This window comes from Glycine max, chromosome 17 (assembly GCF_000004515.6).
Source record: "Glycine max cultivar Williams 82 chromosome 17, Glycine_max_v4.0, whole genome shotgun sequence".
NCBI lineage: Eukaryota > Viridiplantae > Streptophyta > Magnoliopsida > Fabales > Fabaceae > Glycine > Glycine max.
The window spans coordinates 38804355-38826740 of record NC_038253.2 but is presented as its reverse complement, the minus strand read 5'-3'; the positions used below and the strand labels follow the sequence as shown (position 1 = coordinate 38826740).

Here is a 22386-nt window from a genome sequence, read left to right as displayed (position 1 = left end):
CCCACCTTAATTTTTCAATTAATTACATTTTATTTTTGGAACTAATTAAATTTGGTAATGTTATTGATTCTAGGTAGAAGGATACTGGCGTTAATACTTAATTTGTTTGACTTAAAAACGAGAGGAACTTAATCAAATAAATAAAACTTGGGAGATTAAATTTTATATAGTCTAAATTAAATTAAAGAGATAAAAAATATAATTAAGCCTATCAATTTTTTTTGCATGAAGGTTGTTTGAAAAAATAAAAATATAAAACATCTGCTATTGTATATTTGAAGTGAGAAAAAAACAAAAAAATAAGTAAAGTAAATTGGAATTGAAAGTTTTGTTCATTATAAAAAATATTCAGTGTCAAGTAAAGGGAAAAAATTAAAAAATGTTTGGATAATATTGGCATAGGATTATTCTAGCTTAATTAAAGGTTTCAAGTTGTCCTTTATAGTATTTTATATGAATCGTCAAATGAAACAAGATTATCTCTAGTAAAAAAAACATAATGTTTATAAAACTTTTAACAAAATTAATATTTGTCAGCAATATTTAAACTGTTTGTGGATAAGATGTTCTTTCATGTTAACAACACTAAAATTTTTGGGAAATATTTGGATAATATTTATACAAATATAAAAAAATATATTTTAATAATATTATAAAAATTAGTTTAATTGATACGTAATCGTTTTATTGATAGTGTGTGTATATATATATATACTTGGACTTATAAAATGTTGACCCAAAATTAGAAGAGGGTATTACTTAACACACCTCATATTTGCTTTGGTGCACCCAAGTACATTACGGATTGGACCAAAGCAAATAAAGCAAATAATGAGGTGCTTTAAGTAATTTTTAGTAGAAGAAAGACTTGTAGTGGTTTAATGGGCCTGTAAATATCCAAAAGAAAACTCCACCTTGGCTATAAACAAGCCTAAAAGTCAAGTAGTGGATTGAGAGAGTAAATAGAATGTCTCACACTCAACACATGTATTTATTTGAATAATTTTGTCAACATTATTTTATGATTTAATAACCTCTCTCTCTTTATATTATTTTAACATTTTCTCTTCAATGTATCTTAACAAATAAAAAATTGAAATAATAAAATAAAATTATTGGACCAAAACATATTAAAAATGTAATTCTGTTAAAAAAAAATAGATCAATTCTTTAGCAATTGATTAGGAAATGTCCATTCTAATAGTACAAAAATGCTACTACCTAAAAAATGAAAACTGCTAATTTAAAAGCACTTTTTCCATATTGATGAATATATATGTGGCATTTTTATCTATGTTGCCAACTAAAAGATGTCAAGAAATGTATCTGAATCTTCTACTTAAGAAGAAAAACCTCTTCACGATATGTAGTAGTGTGATTGCAGTTGAGAATGTTGTTGCACTGAATGGATTAAGCCTACAACAGATGTGGAGACTTTCTTGAAAACCTAAACTAATAATTCATAATATAGCTGCAAGGTAGGTAATTTCCAGTATTTCTTTTTTTCCACACAGACTTATTATTATAAATACTATATCTCTATGCATTTTATTTATTTATTGTGGAAAGATTAGAAGCTCATTGTTTATTTTAAAGTTATAAAATCATTTTTTACTTTTTAATATATATATTCTAATGTGTGGTTTAAATTAATTTAAGAACATATTCCAACCACAACTCTAAGTGAATTTACAAATAGTTAGTCAAAGGGACGACAGACTCATATTTAAGTGTTCAAAGTTTCGAATTCTAACTCTTATATGAGGTTGGAGTAGATGTATCAAGACTTAGGTTTAATTCTTATTGTGATCATTGTATACAAAAGAGAAAATATATATTTAGTGTATAAAAGAAATAAAGAGGATTAATAGAAATATGTTGTAAGAACTTAATGTTGGAAAAACTCAAACTTTTCCGTTTCGTGAAATTAAGATAGACACTTAGTAATTAAAAGTAATAATGGAAGCACACAATTATAGTTCTCCAATATGAAAATTCTTCCACTATACAAAAAGAATAGTAGGGTTACAAGAATGTATTTACAAAATTGACTCACTCTATGGTGACTCACTTAAGCTTCAGGATAGAGATAGAGACTTCCCAAGCTATTTATCTTCTCTCTCAAAGAGACTCTCTAATTTTCTAGTTTTTTCAGTATTCACTCTTGTCTTGAATGGTTAGGAATGAAGGCTCCTACCTTTATTTATACTACTCTACCTCCACGATGAATGATGGAGATTACTTATATTTTAGGGTGAAGATTAATTCTCTAGAATGCTCCACACATTCTAGGAGTCTCTACACTCTTCTACTTCCTTTCATACTCTTTCATAAGGTTGCAGGAGGTTTCACACATCTCCAGAATATTTCAGAGTTTTCCATATTCTTTCACAAGTTTTTAGAGAGTTCTACACTACTCTAGAATTCTCCAAAATATTCTAAAAAATTCTATATTTTTCTAGAAAATTATAGAATTTTCTAAAACTTCTTCAATTATGGAGAGATCCCAACACTTAAAATTATTTTTTATGAAAAATGACAAGAATAAGAGATAACTTAAACATAACTTTAACATATGATGTCGTAAGAATTTAAAATTATTCTTTATGAAAAATGACAAAGAATAATAAACAACTTTAAGATATGATTTTTTCCCTCTTCCCTTGAGGGATTCCAAGAAATTAATTTACTACAGTTATTGTCTATTTTCTCAATGACTAATTACAGATATTTTATGAAGGTTTGTATAAAAAATTAAGTAATAATAACTAATTTAGTCTTTAATTAAAATTATGACTTATTATTTTAGTTCCTAGCATAACGAAGTTCAAAAATAGTTTCCAATACTTTAATCCTTCACTTTAATGTAAACTTATATGTAACTTATAATTTAAATGGCAATATTAACATATGTTCAGAAATTTAAAACGATAAATAAATAATTAAATTTAAAAACTTAAATGAAAAAATTATAATTTCATATACTCTTTTTTAATTTTGTTAAATCTAAATACTAAAATAATAATAAATCGCACCGCAGAAATTAAATTAACCATCTATTCTATAAATAAAAAATCAAAGGAAAATTAGTTCTAAAAATCAAATCAAAATTTATTATTTTTGACATAAATTCATTTGTTTGACAGATGACATAATTTTCATGAAACAATAAAAAAAAGTGTTGAAAAAAATATACTATAAAGGAGTGCAACTAACAAACATTACATAAGTGAAAAGATATGAATGGCTACAAATGATTGCTATTTCTGAACAGTCGTTGGTTTTGATACTTTGCTGAGCTGCACAAGAGAGGAAGCATCGAAGCAATCAGGTTTGGTTTGGTTCCTTAATAAATAATAGCAGCCTTTTCAGTTTAAATTTTAAAGCAAACCCGATGATGATTGCATCTTCTCCAACCCAGCCAACCAACCCTTCTTCGCATGCTTCCTTTTCCATCTTTTTCCAATTCATACATAATCACCTATAAAGGATACTACAACTTCATTGTTTAATTTGAGTTATATGTTCTCATTAGATTCTCTAATTGACTGTTAATTAGTTATTATATTAATGGACCAATTGATTCTTGGGTTATATCCACGAGAAGTCTTGTCTAATGGGAAAAGTAGTAGTGAGTGAGGTGTGGCATTTCACAACTTTATGTAAAGAAAAGAAAAGATGGGAAAGCATCTTTATTTGTGTTGCTGCTTGTCCTGCCATCAAAACATTAAGAAATAGGGGGGGGGGGGGGGGGGGGGGGAATAGAGACATATCACTGATATATTAAGAGAAACTTTTTCTTAAATTTTTATATATATTATGACCGACGTAATAAATTTCGAACCTTTAACTTCATTCATATTATTTCATTCCTCTTCCACTAGATCCACCTTAATAGTTCTTTGAATCTATAGTATTTCATAAAGAAATTATTAACTGTTAACATATAAATATTTGTAATTTAGAAAGAAGGCCTAATAAGTTATATTTTAAGTGTGCACTTTGAAAACAAATTACCTTATCATTATTAAAATACTATGTTTAAAAATAAGTCAATGTGCGATGGTAAATTCTTGTAGACTTTACTAATATACAATCACTTAAGTTTTAAAAGGAATATATTTGTAACTTATACCTTAAATGTATTTTAAGACTATTAGTTATAATTTATTAATGTACTATTTTAAATAAAAAAAAAGATGTACCTTGAGGAATTTATTAATCTGGGAAAGTAAAGTTTCCCCAACAAAGTGATTTGATTATGTTGAGAGAATAGGGTGGCCAATAATTAGGATTTAGGAAGTACAAGTAACAAGAGCAGATCTGAAAATATATATTTTCTCTTAATTAGGCATAAACCCATCATTGCTAATTAGGCAGGACCACAGTTTGTGGACCATAGAAGATGTGTTGCATCTGATGCTGAATGCCTACGCAGTACGCACGCGTGATCGCTGCTTTTCTCTCCCCAATCCAAATTAATCAATCATAAGACTATTCTCTACTCACACACATCTTCTCCGCCATCGTGCAGCTATTTAGTAGGGTGTTTGGGATTGGCATTAAAATTAGTTTGAACAAAAATAAAATTAAGTGTCATATAATTTAGTTTTATTTATTTATTTATGAAATCTGAATTAAATTAAATGAATCTTTTATAATTTGTTTCGGTTTGATTTTTACGATTTAAAAGTTTTGCTAGTAAATACTAAAAAAATACTTAAAAATTTGTTATTAATTAGACAAACTAGAATATCAACTAATTTAACAATCAACAGTATAAATAAATAAAAAAAGCATTGAAATTTAAAGTAAAATAATAAATCATTTAACTTCAAAGAAATAATAGTATATGATTTTTGTTTTCAAATTCCAACGACTGATCTTAAAAAAATAGTAAAATAAAATTTATAATAATTATTTTTACTATAACAATAGTTTCTAGAAGTGTTTGTTGTGCGACTTGATTTGATTTGATTTTCATGTTACAAATCATGAACTGAATCAAACCGTATGATTTGAAAAATAAAAAATAAAAAAAACAAACCAAGCTGATGATCATCGTTTTTTTGTTGATTTTTGGTTTTATGCTCAGTTCAATTCTAAACACTCTTATTAATAAGTACAATTGAAAAATGAAGTTCAATTTGAATTTAATTTTATAAATTTAATTTAATTAAAAAGTAAGTTTAATGTAATTTGATTTGTATTTAAAGTTTTTTACTTTCAATGAAAAAGTATAAGGTGGGTAGTTTTGGAGTAAGTCTTAATTCAAGAAAAGTCATGTTTAACTCAACCAAAAAAATTCAAAGGCAATGCCTGAATATCCGCGTTTCCATTTTTCAATAGATTTTTTTATTGGTAAATATTAATTTTTAACAGAGTAAACTTTAGTTTAAGTAGATGCCAAAATGCCAAACCAAACCCCATTATAGCTAGATAGCTTCCATGTTAACTCTTGCTGATAAGCCATTTGACCCACAATGATGAGCCAAAATAAAAACATATTAACATTAAAAGAGTTTAAGTAAAAAAAAATAGTATTTAGGGTCGTACAAGGGGTTCAATAGTGAAATTTGTATGCCCCTTTGATTGTTAAGATTCAAAGCTTCAAATCTCATGCATGAAATTTGTTGTTTACTCATATACTCTTGGAGAAGACAATGCGATTGTTGATATTCTAGCAAAGTGCGGAGCAACTAAGCTTAATACTCCCGTAGATGTTCAAGCTAGTCTTGCAACGAATGCTTTTGGCACTTTATTTTTCTGTTGTAATTAATCGTTTTTCTTTCCCAAACGTAAAAAAAGGGCACGAAATTGTAGTCTTGTAGATATATATCAGTAAATTTTTTATAGAGTTTATTTAATATAATACTAACATAATTAATTAATACTATAAAAATATGATTAAAAGTTAAGTGTATAGTTTAAATTATATTTACTATCAATATCACTCGTATTTTTTTCTTCTTCTCTCTCTATTTGACGTCTCTAATGTCCTTCGCAGTCGTTTTCCACGTAACTAACTGTCTACCCTTGAAAAGGAGATTATTGAATGAACGGTCGTAATAAAATGGCCCGCATATTTAATTTTGGTAACTTTAACCAAGATCATAAATTATGAATTTGTACGTACTGTTGTTGGGTTCAATCTCACCGGTAGCATATTTTCTTTTGATAAATATATTATATTTACTACGTAGTCAGTTACTATTAATAAAACCTTACAATTCAGTAAAGAAACTTATATATCTTTTAAAAAAAAAACCTTACTTATAGGTAGCTGTTTATATGTGATCGGATCATAATCTTTCTATGTACGATCATGCATAAATAATAGATATGGGGATGACGTAGATGATTGTAGTGTAAACTTCATAATTATTTGATTAAAGTATTCATAATTTAGTTTGAGCACCCACTGAGTTTTTCATTTTGGATAGCTAATTTATACTTTTGTTTAACATGTATAAAGTACACCCTATACTTTGGTTTAGGATTCGGACTTTCTTCCAATTATAGTGATAGATAGATTATAAAAACTAATTGCCGGCCTACTTGGTTAAAAGAAAATTAATAGTAGGGACATTGGAGTTGCATCATTAAGGTGAAGAAAACTCTGATGTGACCAAAAACTAATAATTATAAAATGTTAGTATAACCTAAGGTGCAAGAGTGATATCAAATATATTTTTATAATTAGTGTACTGAGAAGTGTAAATATCAATCAATCTCTTATTGGTTCAATTAGATGGGCGTACGTACATTTTCATATGCATGTGCCATATTTCAAGTAGGTCCATGAGTGGTGGAGGGAATGGGATTACCCATTCTTGCCATGGTCACCCCAACATTTTTTTATACTACTAAATAAAATATTTTTGTGTCTCTAAATTTTATTTTTTTGGCGGCAACCCTATCCTTCACACCTTGAAAATTCAAGTAATATACTCTTCATGGTCTTGCTATTTGTTATTATGTACGTTGAGTTGTTTGTTTCTTTATAAATGATCATGATCTATATGAGTTTATTTCATAAAATCTTTTGGCTTATGTAAAACCATAAATAAATTTGATCAAATGGGTATTATGCTATTACTGATTTTTTATCATGGAATTATGTATTAGGGTTGGGGGATAATTTATAAAGTAATCTTATGAATAAATAATGTATATTTTATTATTACTCAATAAAAAGTTATTATATATATATATATATGATCAACTTATTAACTTTTATCAATAAATAAAATTATATAAAAAAATTCCTAATTAATTAATAATATAATACTTTTTACACTGACATTGCATAAAAATCGAATTCTAGAATTATTTATATGATAATCTCTCATCACCTTATTTTTTATAATTATATAACTCTCTCATTGTTATAAAGTACCATAACATTTTGTTAAAATTACATTCCTCTAATTTATATGTCACTTTTTCTTTTTACTCATGTTCTTATTCAAAATTGTTGCATAATTATATATGTGATATTTAAAAAAAAAAATACTAAATATTAATTATTAATTTGTTAGTGAGAGAAATTTAAATCTAAGACTTCTTTCTTCTTTTTTATTTATTTTTTCTTATTTTAACTATTAAGTTAACCTATTAACTCCTTATATATGTGATACTTAAATTTTTCTTTACTTATTTTAACCAAAAAAAAAATCCTTTAATTACAAGTCATATGTTTTTTAGGTTTGCACCTTAAATCATAATTCTGACTCCGTGTCCACTGATCACACTCCTTAGATCGCAACCAGTTTCCTATCGATCAATCCTATATTTCTATAGCCAAAACAATTATAAAGAAAAAAAAATGACACACGGTCCCAGAAATTATATTATATTACAGTATGTTATACTTTTTTTTTTTTTCAGGTATAGGCAATTATATGATTTTATTTGACACTACGGGGTGTCTCATTCTTGATCTGATCATGAGGGTCGAGAAAATAAGCCGTTGATTTCGGAATTTTATTGATTTTTATTTTGGAGGGTTTTACAGCAAGATCACAACGATGCCAAGAGTTGACTAGATAATTTTGGTTTGACTGAATTGGTGTGGAAGGACAAAGGCTTCACAGGCTCCAGCTGGAAAACGTAGCAGCAAGACAACTAGGTAAAATTGATGATTAGATTCCATTATTCCCTATGTTCCTCACCCCTCCAAAGTTAAAAAAAAAAATACAAAAATTAATTAATTAAAATAAACAAAAGCTTTCTGCTTCAGGTTTTTATTTATTTATTTATTTATTATTACATCGTTGCTTAAACAAATGGTCTTTCTTAAAGTAGAGACATGAGATATCATAGCCTGCACTGCCTCCACACCATACTCTCTCATTTCTTTAAATTACGTCCCTACACGTGTTCCCCCTGTGGTCCACCGCACACAGGTTGAATGGTTTTGTTTAGAAGGAAGATTTGGTGGGGTCCACATTTGGGACAACCATGGCGAAACAGTGGCTCAGGTTGATGGAAGATGATGAAGGTTAGGTGCATACAATTGAGGATTCTAAAAAGAAATGAAAGAGGTTAGTTGGCACTGAGTAAAATGAGTGTGTAACAGCAAAGAGAGAGAGAGAGAGAAGGATACATACGATATATAATGTTTATGTTACTTAGAACAGTTGGCAAATGTGTCAGTAAAAAAAGAAGAAGAGAAATGAATAAAAATACTAAAGAAGTATGTTTGTTAATGAATACATAGGGGGCAAGCTTGGCCTTCAAGAGAAGAACCTCTCCAACTCTATCTATCTACACTTTGTATACAAATCTCACACGCCCTCAAGAAAAGGAGAGTTGTACTTAAAATATTAAAGGTGTGTTTGTTTTACCATTTTAATCCGTCAACACGCATTCTTATTATGTACCAATTTGTGAGAAACAATAAATTATTACTTTTTGAATGTATGTTTCAAACTTATTCAACACAAAAACAAACTGGTATAAAATTATTTTACTTTAATTGGTAATATAAAATTTTAAGTATGTATATGTAAAATTTTTATTATCAATAATAGTCTTATTTAATTTAAATAAGATTATTTTTCATAAAAAGTAAATGTAATATCATAAAAAAATATTAATTAATAATGATCAAATATCAATTAATACAAAATTATTTTAGTTCAACCAATAACCTCAAACTCTAAATACGTATATGTAATAGTTATGTGATTAATAATAATCCTATGTAATTTAAATAAGATTGTTTGTACAAGAAAATCCTATCTTCTGTCTTATTTATAAAAAATAAATGATAATATCACTTATTTTTTTACAAAAAAAAGAAGACCAGAGAGGTGGTATGTGATACGTGGTATAGTAAAAAAATATTGATTAATGAAGATAATTATTAATTTAGTTTTAAACTGAACCTAGAAATGATTACAAGTGTGGGAAGAGAGAAAAAGAGTGATTAGGTTGTGCTTCTGCAATAATTTACCAACAGGAGCAGTTGGCAGTAGTTAGTGTGTCTTTTAAAATGATACATGTCACCTCATAGCTTGGGCAGGTACACAAACAAAGCAAAGACTCTCTCTCTTTCTCACTTACACTCACACAATCTCTCTCTTCTATGTGTCTTTCTCTTTCCAGCTTGGTAATATTAGTACAAGTAGAGTAGTAGTAGCTCCTGGTGGTGTTGTTGTTGTGTTGTGATCTATTAAAAGGTTAGATATTTATGCCACATTTTGATGTTTATGCTTAGTACCCAATTGGTGAAAAAAATTGGTTTATAGCTAGCTAGGCATTTGATGCTCCCGTCAGAGAAACCCCCCTGCAAAGGGAAACTCTGCTAAAATAAATTCTGTCTCTTTCAGTCATCGCAGGATTTTTGAGTTAGAATTTGATGCCCTTGGTCGTGCCTTGTTCTTGGATTCCAAATTCCAATCCCAGAATTTTAATGGCAAGAGTTTCAACTTTCAACAACCCTTCCTGTCCTATCTTTTAAATCAAAAGAAAATAAGAAAAGATACTCATTGTTTTGTTCACTCATGTCATGTTGGAGCTTCTTAATTAGAAGAAGCGTGGTGTTGTGTTTTCCACAACGACAAATAAATTCATCATCTAATCTTTGCTTAACACCAATATTTTGATCGAATGAGGGATTTTTAGATGTTGTTGTGTGGACAAAGGAGAAAAGGGAATCTGCTTTACTTGTAGTTTGATGAGTTGTTAGCTAAATCTCACTCTCTATGTCCCCTTTATCCTCTGAAGACTGAAAGGTTCACTTTTCTTGTCTGAGGGGAAGCATTTTCTCCCCCTTTTACTGAGCATTCTTGATCTTAGGGTTTTAGAAGAGGAACAGGTAAAAAAAAAAAAAACCAAGCTGGTGAGACTGACTAGAAGATTATATTCCATTTACCTTTTCTTTTGTTTTTCTCATTTTATCTAAGGCTACAATGAGGGTTTTCTTTTACTTTAACTTCCTCTCAGTCCTATAAAGCTGCCAAGTTATTTGTTCCTTGTTTAGTCCTGCAAGATATCTCTAGAGCCAGCTTAGTCAAAATTCACTTTACCCTTTAATCATATGCAGTTTGTTTATTTCTAGATGCAGCCCTGTGTGATCAAACTGTTTGAGTCTGATTGATTTGGTGTGTTTGTATTGTGTTGTGTTGTGAGTATATATAAATAGGTTACTTTCTCAGTTGTTGCTGTTTAGGGACACTATCGAGTTTATAGTTCAGATGGGGGGTCAAGAAAATGCAATGGGGGGGTTTCAACATGGAAATGAGAGCATTCTGACTTGTCCACCAACTTCTGGTCTCAGTGGTCCAAATGTTAATGTTTCAGAAATGGCTATTAGTTCTGTGTCTATGGCCAAGCCTTCAAATGTTGTAGCTAACCCTTTTCTCGCTTCTTCCACTTGGGATCCACTTGTTTCCTTGAGCCAGGCTCAAACTTTTGGAGGCTCTTCAATGGTTTCTCATAATGAGTTTGTCAATGCCAACTCATCTTACCCTCTTGTTTTGGATAACCAGGGGGGGATAAGCAACACTTCCCACCTTGTTCAATACATGTCTGACTCAAATCTTGGGGGTATAGTCCCCAAGGTTCATTCCTATGCAAGTGGGGGATTCTCAGAAATGGTTGGTTCTGGCTCTTTTTGCCAACATGGGTCTGGTGATATGGCTGACACAGGGTATCCAACACATTATAATCCAATCAAGGAGGCTCCAATTATTAATGGTGAACAATCTCAGGTTGAGGACTCAATTCCTGAAGAGGAAGCACCAGGATCTGCACCTAGTGGGAATAGAAGAAAGAGAGGGCTTGATCATAATTCCACCTTCAGTCCAAATAAGGTTTGTTAATTGTTGAGCTGAATGTGATAGTATATCTCAGGACAGAACTTAGATGCTATTGGTGTTGTTTTCCAAATCAAATTAAAGTTTTGCCTCGGTAATATGTGCGGAACGATTTACATTACCAAAGTAAAACTCTAATTCTGATTGTAGAACAACACCTAAGCAATTGTATTTTAAGTTTTTGTCATATATCCTAATCTCATTTAGGTCAAAGAATGTTTCACTGGTGTTGTTTTATGTGGTTTTGAGAGCTAATGAATGAAAAATGCTTTTGAGGGTTGGATTAGAATGCTGAGGGTGATGCTGTGAAAGATTCTCCTGGGAAGGCCTCTGATGGTTCAAAAGAACACGAAAAGAGACCAAAAGTGGAGCAGAATAATGGCGCAGATGTGCGTGGCAAGCAATCAGTGAAGCAAGCTAAAGACAACAATAATTCTCAAAGTGGAGAAGCTCCCAAAGAAAATTTCATTCACGTGAGAGCTAGAAGAGGTCAAGCCACTAACAGCCACAGCCTTGCAGAAAGAGTACCATCCCTATCTCACCACGATATTTGCTATGAGAAAGTTAGAAAACCCTTTTTTTTGTTGTATGTCTAATGATACAACTTTTTGCTCGCAGGTGAGAAGAGAAAAGATTAGTGAGCGAATGAGGTTGCTTCAAGAACTTGTTCCAGGTTGCAACAAGGTGATATGAATATCATGATTGTGTTAAAACGATTTCTCAAGAAACTATGATGTCTCTGCATACTAATTTTCTCTTTGGTTGTTAAACTATGATGATGTCTTTGGTTTCTCTTAGATAACTGGCAAAGCTGTAATGCTTGATGAGATAATAAACTACGTGCAATCACTTCAGCAACAGGTTGAGGTATGATTGTAGTGCCACCTTTTATGCTTTCAATTTACCATTTAAAACTGAATAGTGCATGTTAAGAGATATTTTATGATAACTCAATAACACAATTTTTTTTGTCTGTTCCATTATTATTGTTTTGTGACTAGTCAACTTATCAAAGAGATATTTTGCAGTTTCTGTCCATGAAACTTGCCACAGTGAACCCAGAACTGAACTTTGATGTAGACAGGATCCTATCCAAGGATGTAAGTGAAGGTCTTAATCTTCTAGGTCCATTTACTATTTTTTAACACATTAAACTAAGATAATTTCATTTCTCTTCAATTAGATTCTCCAATCACGCATAGGACATGGAATTGGTGCATATGGTCCTGGTATCAATTCCTCTCACACCTTCCCCAATGGAAGTTTCCATGGAACATTGGCTGGCATGTCTAGTACATCCTCACAATTCCCTCCTTTGCCACAGGTAAAAAGAGTTAAGATCTTTGAACATGTTACTCTAATGCGTTTAATTTCTATGCACTGTAAATATAAAAGCTTTTATACTGCCAACCTATCAGAAATCATTGTTGGTATGATATTTAAGGTACTTTTTGTAAAAGTCAACTAATTGTTCATACATGATGATGTGTGGTTGGATTATTGTGTAAAACTCTTTATACTATAAGTGCATATATGATTTTCTCTGCTCTAATACTCTTTAGCTCTCAATTATGAAAAATACTGATTCTTTTACATGCAGAATGTTTTGGACCATGAGTTCCAAAGCTTCTATGGAATTGGATACGATTCTAATACAGCACTTGACAACTTGGGACCCAATGGTAATAATGGACAGAATTTTAAATTTGGTTGTTTGCACAATTATATCAAGTGTCTGATTCTTGTAATTTATTGTTACATTGAACAGGGCGGTTGAAAACAGAGTTATAGTGTGTGCATTATTACATAGCCATGTTACTACAGCAACAAAGACTTTGGAATTTTCTTGTTGACTGCACAATTTAACCGAAGATGAAAATGGGAGGACAATAGAGAGGGAAAGAAAAAGAAAAAAAATAAAGGTTTTAGTTGTATAGGGTCTTTAATACCTAACTGTTGGCACTTCGAATTTTTAGCAGAAGATGACTTGTTAGATTTATCAATTGGAAAATGAGTTACACATATTATGTGTAGAATCTAGATCATGTAGAACAAGTTGCAGTGGTCTTGTTTAATGACACGGAGAGCAGTATTTTGAGGAGCATGCGAGTAAAGTGTGTGCAACTATCATTACTTTTATTGAATTATTATGTATAGAGTTGCCGGGTTCGGATTTTTGAAGCACAATGTTTTCAAATTTCAAGTGTTGCAGATTGGATAATGTGTGTACTTGACTACTACTTATGCTAGGGTTTATGGTTTTTCTTTGTATTTTTCTTTTCAAAAGAAAATGTAACCAATGAGGAGATTCTTAGTGCATACAACTTCAAGGATGAATATGTTGCAACTTGTATGAGGGTGAAAGATTGTTTAAGTAGACCAGTGCTTCAAACATTGGCCTTCTTTTGTTTTTCATTTTCCCATTTGTTGGTGTTTCTTATTTGAAAAGTGTAATTTAAACACCTCTCTTCTGAGAAAACTAGGCATGTTGAATACGTAAACATGACTCATTCTTTTTTACTATGATATAGCCTAAAAGTCTTAAAATAAAACAAGTTTGATGAAATAGATAAAATATTTAGACTATCAACTGATTAAATGCATAAATTATTTCAAATTGACTTTGACTCATTAATTTTTTTTTGTTACAAATCACAAATATCCAATATATATATATATATATATTGCTGCTATCTAAACATGAGCACAGCAACATGAGACAGAAATGCACCAAAAAAATGTTTTGCTTTAGTTTGCATGAGAAGGTTTTCAGAAGCTGAGTTATAAAAGGTTTAGAGATGTGAAACGTGTACCGGAATGGTTACTTGTTGGTCATCTAACTTTTTATTTTTATGAGATTGAATTTGTCTGTTGTTAATATTGTTATACGCTTCTGCCCATTTCAAAGGTAATGATAATGATAATAATGATTTATAACAGGTTATTGGGGGTTGAAATTGAGTCTGGTTTGTTGACAAGGCATAGAAAGCTTGCCAGGAACTATTTTCATTGGCAAACATCTCTAGTAATTAATCCTTGGTTTTGTGGTAGCTTTCTAAAAGGAAAACATTGACTTTCGTGGATAAAGGAAATTGTTTAACACTTCAAATCAAAGGTGACTAAAATGTTTTCATTTGCTTCTAATGTAGATAGATGATAGATTATTAGTTGACCAACAACTGTTCTGATTAAAGTTTGTCACGGGGGATACTATGTGGGTAAGAAGTTGAGCTAACTATACTTACATTACATGTAGCATCCAATTCCCACCAACTTACACAATACAACATCAGCAGTCTACACTCACAAAACATCTCTGAACGCTTGTAAAGATCTCCATCTCCCATTGATCCTCCTTAAGTTCTTGCATTCAAACATGCCTACCAGTAGTAGTTTGTCAACAGAGATATTTTCATTTGTGGTTCTAATGTTGTTCTCAGCAAGCAGTCACACAATGGTTGCCGGAGCACGCAATCTCCTGGAATCAACATTGTCAAAACCAGAAGTGCCTCAACTTCCAAAATCCAAGTTGCCACTTCCCAGCAATCCCTAAATTACCAAAGCCAAAGTTGCCTAACATCCCTACATTCCCAAAAAATTGATCCTTAAGGTCCCTGAATTGCCTACAGTACCAAAAATGTCTAAGGTTCCTAAGTTGTCTAAAGTACCCAAGTTGTCTAAAGTCTCCGAATAGCCTAAGCCAAAGTTGCCTAGAGTACGTGAGATGCCTAAGGTTCCTGAATTGTCTATGCCCGAGTTGCCTAAAGTTTCTGAATTGCCTAAGTCCAAATTGTCTAAAGTACCTGAGATACCTAAGGTCCCTAAATTGTCTAAGCCCGAGTTACCTAAAGTACCCGAGTTGCCTAAGTTGCCTACGGTTTTTGAATTTTCTAAGCCTAAGTTGCCTAAAGTACTTAAGTTGCATAAGGTTCCAGAATTGCCTAAGCTGAGTTACCTAAAGTACCTGAGAGGCCAAAGGTCCCTGAATTGTCTAAGTCCGAGTTGTTGAAAGTCCCTGAGTAGCTTAAGCTCGAGTTACTTAAAATATCCGATTTGTCTGAGGTTCCTGAATTGCCTGAGCCACAGATTTCGAAGGTACCTGAATTGTCTAAGCTCGAGTTGTCTAAAATACCTTAGGAGTGCGTTTGGATAGAGAATTTTAATTGAGGAAAGTAATTTATTAGAGAATTTGAATTTCTATAATTTAGAATTCATTGTTTGAATGCTTTTTTATGAAGAATTTAAAATTTTGAAATTTTAAAACAGAATTTTAAACAACTAAAAATCTAGAATTTCAATTTCCTTCTAAAAGGTGAGAAATTGAAATTCTCTTCTTACCGTCTTCTTCAGGAAACACCGTCTGAGCTCCTAAATATTTGGTGTGAGCATAGAGAAACAAGTATATACAACTAGCACACCAACTATATCTTCTCTTTTTTTTTCATTCATTTTTTTCTCCTCATAATTTTTTTTTATCCAAACACAAAATTTTGAAAATAAAGGAATTTCAATTGAAGTATTTGAAATTCTTAGAATTTAAAATTTTTCCATCCAAACACACTGTATATGCCTAAGTTTCCTGAATTTCCTAAGTTTCCTGAATTTCCTAAGTTTCCTAAAGCATTATCAACTACCAATCCTTGAGTTTGAATTATGCCTTATGCTGTCTTGCCCAAAGGTCATAACTGGCTGCATTCCAATGTGGCAATGCCTAGTTCATGCTGTTTGATGGATGTGATATGATTATGTTAATTTTCACTTGTGTATAACATGTTTTAGCTACTTGAGAGTGATTGTGGCGGTTTACAAGTATTTTGCACCATACTATAAAATTATGTTTAGTTTGGAGTTGTTTAAATTGATTATAGTTATACCATTGCATACTTATAGACATCTCCTTCATGTAATGTTGTGAATTTAATAAGATTGCCATTTCTGAGTATAACTTTCTAGATATTTTGCTTCTAATGTTGGTTCTGTCGTTACATTTTTTTTCTTGTTTTAAAAAACTCAATATACAACACTAAATTCAGCTACCGAAATTTTATCGATGCTCTCTGCGAAGCAAAGGAAACTATGATCAGGGATCATATCACGCACAAATTAACATTTTCGTATATCAAATTCTTACATTTAATATTTGATACAATCTTGATTCGCTACTATTATGCCTCAGACAAGTACACTGATTTATTAGAATTTTCACAAGTAATGACTTTAACACGTATTGATTCATTAAATCATAACTAATTGGATCTGATCAGAATTGTAGAATGCTCTATATTAGTATATTTTTTATGGAAACTATTGAGATTTAAGAGCAAGCAAGAATCTAAAAGTACTGAAATTATAAATATTAACAATGCGTAATTTTATTTAAAATTAAATTGTAAAATTTGGCTCTTATCTATGCTAAGGCACTGGCACTGTCATGACATCTCGTGGCATACTCTCCAGGGCTTCCCTTTCCCATTCCCATGCAACAAGCTAACAAGACCACGGTTAATGTTGACACATCTATAATAAGAATGATTTAAAATTAAAAATATACCAAGATTGATGTTATTACTAGAAATAGGGCATACCATAAATTTTATATTTTGCAAACATTGACAATTTTAAGACTGAAGAACAGAACATAAGAATTTTCTTCATGAGTCAACAACTTGGTTGAATATGCTATGCTTGGTCGGAGCTAAATAAATAGGTGGAGTAATGAAACATCAAATGCTGAATTAAAAAACAAATAATTAAATATTCATAATTTCCATATATCTGGCCTTCTTGATATAAAGATTAAGTTTGCTAACTAGGTAAGTTTCTTTTCTCAAAGTCATACATAGATTATGGAGATAAATAAAATCTGGATTTGGGAAGAGAAATATGAATGGAAATATTTGCAAAGTTATGATTTCTTCATTCATTGCACATGTATGTATCTTTAGGATATAGGAAATTATGTGACAGAAGGGTTATCAACATCAATATTATGAATAATTAAACCAATGTCATGCAAGCAAAACAAATTCAATCTAAACTTGATTAGTTTCAACTCCTATCAAATTAACCACTCCTTTAGTTGGATCCCAGACGATGAAGATAAATATCTCCTTATCTTCAAGTCAAAATGAGTAACGGCACAATAACATATAGGTAGGGCTTGAACAAAAGACAAATTAACTATCAACACATTGTTAAGAAGAATAAAGATATGCTTATAAAAGAAAAAAAGAATAACAAACATTAAAGATGCTAAATAGGTTTTGCTAACTGGTACTTTGACTAGGAACAGAACAGTACACGATAGGCTAAGGAATCAAATTACACATCATGCATTCTACTTATAACTTTACATTTTCCGTCGTGCATGTTAAATAATAATAAAATTGTCACTCCAATAACTCAGTTGTTAAAACATACCGAACTCCAGCTTAAATGTAACTAAGCCTATCTTATACTATTGGAAAGTCAAAGATGGAGTATTAGTTTGATAGGTAACTGGTAATTTCTTGGAAAGTACCAATTCGTTTAAATAGTATTTTAAAATAGTAAGACCGATTATCGACTCTACAGGAACTTTAACTGTATTCAGAGTTTATATATGTTCAATTTTAAGCAATTAAGAAATTAAATTTGATATTGATTGAATAATGATACGAAATGTAAAATTCGACATAAACAAAGATAATTAAGCACAACACATTAAAGAAATAGAACACAAACATTGGGGGGGGGGGGAGTTGAGTTGTCGATTAAAGCGAAATTACGAAACATATTGAGACTCAACCTGTCAAAGTTACTCTTGATGCAACATTAATGATTTTTCATTATTTAACGTTATTTCAATTATTATTTTCATCTGCTAACATACCCTAACCGTGATCTTTCAAGTGAAAGAGCCTAAATTACATAATTTCACTCATAATCCCTTAAGAGCTACATCAAATAATTTGTTCTAAGAATAAAGATGCATAAATAAGGCTAAATAATATCATTTTATTCCTAGACATGGATTACCTAGATGCTCTTTTTAAGTTCATAAGAGATAAATATTTTCCAATGCATAAACCTTATAACACTACATGAGTATGGGTGATCAAACCATAATCTTGATATTAAGCACAAAAAAGAGACAATAATATCAAAATAACATTAAATAAATAATTAGAATAATTAGAATAACTATATGCTTCGCTAAGCGGATGCCACTCGCTAGGCGAATCTGTTTTGCTGAGCGAGTCATCAGCTACTTGAACCTTCTCTTCTTTGGCCTGAAACTGAGTTGGATTCAACATTAATTCACAAAATGGGAGTATCTACTCTATAAAATCACACTAAACAGAAAAATATGTACAATTCCTACAAAAAGAACCATAAATTGAAGGTAACACGTTATTTCCTTGCAAATATTCAATATAAAACTACTCATGAATAGCAACTAACAAGCGCACATGCAAAGTCCAACTGGTATAGGTGACTGCGCTCTAAGCAGTCAGATACGCGTTAAGCCGCCAAATACTCACTAAGTTCAACCTCCAAGTTAGCTCCTCACGCTCAACGGTTGTTGACGCATTGAGCGTGCTACTCTTAATTCTTCTACTCTCTTTTAGGTCTCCTATTGTGTAATTCAATTCTACCAAAATTACAATAAAAAATACTGCAAATTAACTAAATTTAGTATCTATTGAATAAAAAACTCATAAGAAACTAAATTCTTAATGTTTTGACCAAAAAAAATAATAAAAGAGAAAAAAATTAAATAATTGATATATAATTTAAATATACAAATTATGTATGCATATAGCTTAAAAGAGTAAAGGTTATGAAGATACTTAAAAATCCTCCAGAAAAAGTCAAAGATCATAATTCTAGTTATTAAGAAAAATGATAAAATTGTGGAAAGGATCATAAAGCATTACATACATTAAATTCTTGTTGTCCATTGTCGATCTTGTTCCTCTTCAGTTGCTTCCTCAAATTCTTCTAGGAGTGATAGCAAACTTTCTCCATACATAACACAATGTACTAAACCATATCCCCCATCCATCCTCTGTCCATGTGCATCATGCTCAAGCACTTTGCCTTTGCCATCAAGTTTCGCTAATATTTTGTCTTCATTAATCCCAAAATTTCACCATTTTTAGTTAATTAAGCATATTATAGGTGAAAGAAATAGTGATAAGGGTGATAATTAGGAGACAAAACAAATGACTGGATCCAAGATGACTCCGCTTTATATTCTTTCATTGTCCATATCTCGGACATTGCATCAATACTACCATCGAAAATACAAAGCCTCAAATAATGCGGTCCAGATCTCAATGCAATGGTCAGATCATGTGATAGTAGAATCTCTAATGATTTTCTTTCAGAATTGGGTGTCTCGGCTACGTCAAAATGGGATTTGGTGAATTGAGATAGCAATAACTTACACACATTTGAAAAGCAATAGAGATCTCACTACAATCTCAACAAAATTTCTACGATCAAATGGTTAGGGAGATGGGGAGGATCAGAATAAGAATTCAAGACACTCGTCTTCATGTTCATCATAATACCTATTATTTTGTCTCTAGTTTTCTCTAACGTGTTGTATAGTATATAAGTATATGAGGTTGACAAATCTTTTCCCCCTTTTTTTTTACCGGAGACAAATATCTTTTTCATAATAAAATAAGTAAGTATATATAAGTGATAACAAAAATATCCATTAGGTAAATCTTTAACGATAAAATATTTAAAATTATAAACGAGATATTTGTAAAATATGAATTATTTTAAAAATTTACTTCTTTCAAAATTTACTTTTAAAATTATTTTTAATTATCTTAATATATCATTATATTGTACATCAATCTGAAGATACTATCTTTTTTTTTTTTCTTGTTTAATATAAAATAAATCTTACGATTAGTATTATAATCTTAATCAATCCTAAAAAAATATTGTAATCTTAACGTCATATGTAAATTTTAAATTTAAATTGAATTAAGTTTTTATTTTAGCATTAATTTAATTTAAAATTAATCAAAATTGTTGTAGTATTAAAAATTAGTTTATCTTAAAAAGAAAATTTCCTTCCATCTAGCGTGGTGGATCCAAACATACCCAATAGATGTATTTCAATTGACAATATATATTGAGTTTGTGAGAGAAAATTTTAGTTTGATTTGATTCATCCTAGACCGAGGTTTAATCATTAATTTTTTTAAAAATATTGATAATTATTTTTTAAAAATATCAAAATTCAAGTTAGAAGTAAAGATAATAAAAATCTTAAGTTGAGAGTGATATGAAATCAAGTTTGTGATAAAAATAAAATTAAAACACAAATCAAATTAAACTTTATAATTATAACTTGTTAACTTACTCTTTTAAAAATTAAGTGGTATAAATTAACAAACTTTACATCCATTTATTAACATACATCCAGTTATTTTTAAAAAGAATAAATTAATAAGTTATACTCGTATTTATTTTAATAAAATTTATAATTATAATTTATTGACTTATTTTTTTCTAAAAAAATAAGTGAATATAAATTAATAAATCTCACATTTTTTTAATATAGATCACATGTCTACTTTATGGGTGGTAATCATATTTGAATTAATATGACAACATTATTTTTTATATATTTGAATTAATACATTTTTAATATGGCAACATTATTTCATCACCCAAGCTTTTTTTACGGATTTTATTATTATATTTTTTTTTCAATTTTTATACATTTTATTTAATAATCTATTATCGTTAGTTGACCGTCAATTAGAATAGATGATGTGACAAGTTGTCATCCCTGCACGGTACCTAACATACCACAATGTTTGTTATGTTATGAGAAACCAATTTTTTATTTTTATTTTTGTAATGTCTCGTTATACAACTTTTTGCTTGTAGGTGAGTAGAGAAAAGATTAGTGAGCAAATGAGGTTGCTTCAAGAACTTGTTTTGGTTTACATATCATCAGTAACGGACCCAGTACTGAAACTTATCAAAGAGATGTTTTTTGGTTTTGTGACAAGTCAACTTATCAAAGAGACATTTGCAGTTTTGGTCCATGAAACTTGTCACAGTGAACCCAGAACTGAACTTTGACGTATACAGGATCCTATCCAAGGATGTAAGTGAAGGTCTTGATCTTCTTGGTCCATTCACTATTTTTTAAAACATTAAACTAAGAAAATTTCATTTCTCTTCAATTAGATCCTCCAATCACGCATAGGACATGAAATTGGTGCATATGGTCCTGGTATCAATTCCTTTCACACATTCCCCCAATGGAAGTTTCACAAAATCTCATTTTAATTTTGTTTGTTTGCACCATCAATACCAAGTGTCTGAGGGTTTATGGTTGTTCTTATATCGTTCTTTTCAAAAGAAAATGTATTGAATGAGAAGATTCCTAGTGTCAGGGTGAAAATGTTGCAACCTGTTCGAGGGTGAGAGATTGTTTAAGTAGATCAGTGTTTCAAGCATTGGACTTATTTTATTTTAAATTTTTTCCATTTTTTAGGTGTTTCTTATATAAGAAAATAAGTTATATATAATATAACAAGACTCGTTCGTTCAATCACAAATTATCTTAGATGATGATAAATTTTTTATGTTTACAATAATTATCTTAAAATCAAACTAATAATAATTTCTGATTTATTCAATATAAAAGGTTTAGAATAACTTTTTATATAACATGTACGAAGATTAAATGAGTATATGTTATTATTGTAAACACTTTTATACTTCATAAAAATGTTTTTAATATAAATGAATTTTAAAATGTGCGTCTTTCTTTAAAATAAAGCAAGAATCAAGTGTAAATTAAACATTTCTCTTTTGAGAAAATAGGCATGTTGAAAATGTAAAACACGGCACGCCTTCATTTTTATGATGTAATTCAATGTCTTAAAAATATTTACACTATCAACTAACTAAACGTATAAATTATTTTAAATTGATTTTGATCACTCATTTTCTTTTTTAGTTAAACAGTGATTCTCAAACAGATTCAAATGTAGTTGCTAAAGATAAGTAGAAGCCTAAGTAATGTATAGATTTC

General features: G+C 30.1%; 1 protein-coding gene and 1 pseudogene across 1 annotated transcript; both read left to right on the top strand.

Annotated features, from left to right (window-relative positions):
- Positions 1 to 9440: 9440 nt before the first annotated feature.
- LOC100794464 (transcription factor bHLH74) lies at positions 9441 to 13718 on the top strand. Its single transcript, XM_003556906.5, has 8 exons — positions 9441 to 11321; positions 11612 to 11848; positions 11943 to 12008; positions 12123 to 12191; positions 12353 to 12424; positions 12508 to 12648; positions 12925 to 13006; positions 13093 to 13718. The coding sequence occupies exons 1-8, from the start codon at positions 10704 to 10706 to the stop codon at positions 13113 to 13115; spliced, it is 1308 nt and encodes a 435-aa protein (XP_003556954.1). The 5' UTR covers positions 9441 to 10703; the 3' UTR covers positions 13116 to 13718.
- Positions 13719 to 14693: 975 nt separating this feature from the next.
- LOC102663059 (protein PELPK1-like) lies at positions 14694 to 16266 on the top strand (annotated as a pseudogene).
- The last annotated feature ends 6120 nt before the right edge of the window (positions 16267 to 22386 follow it).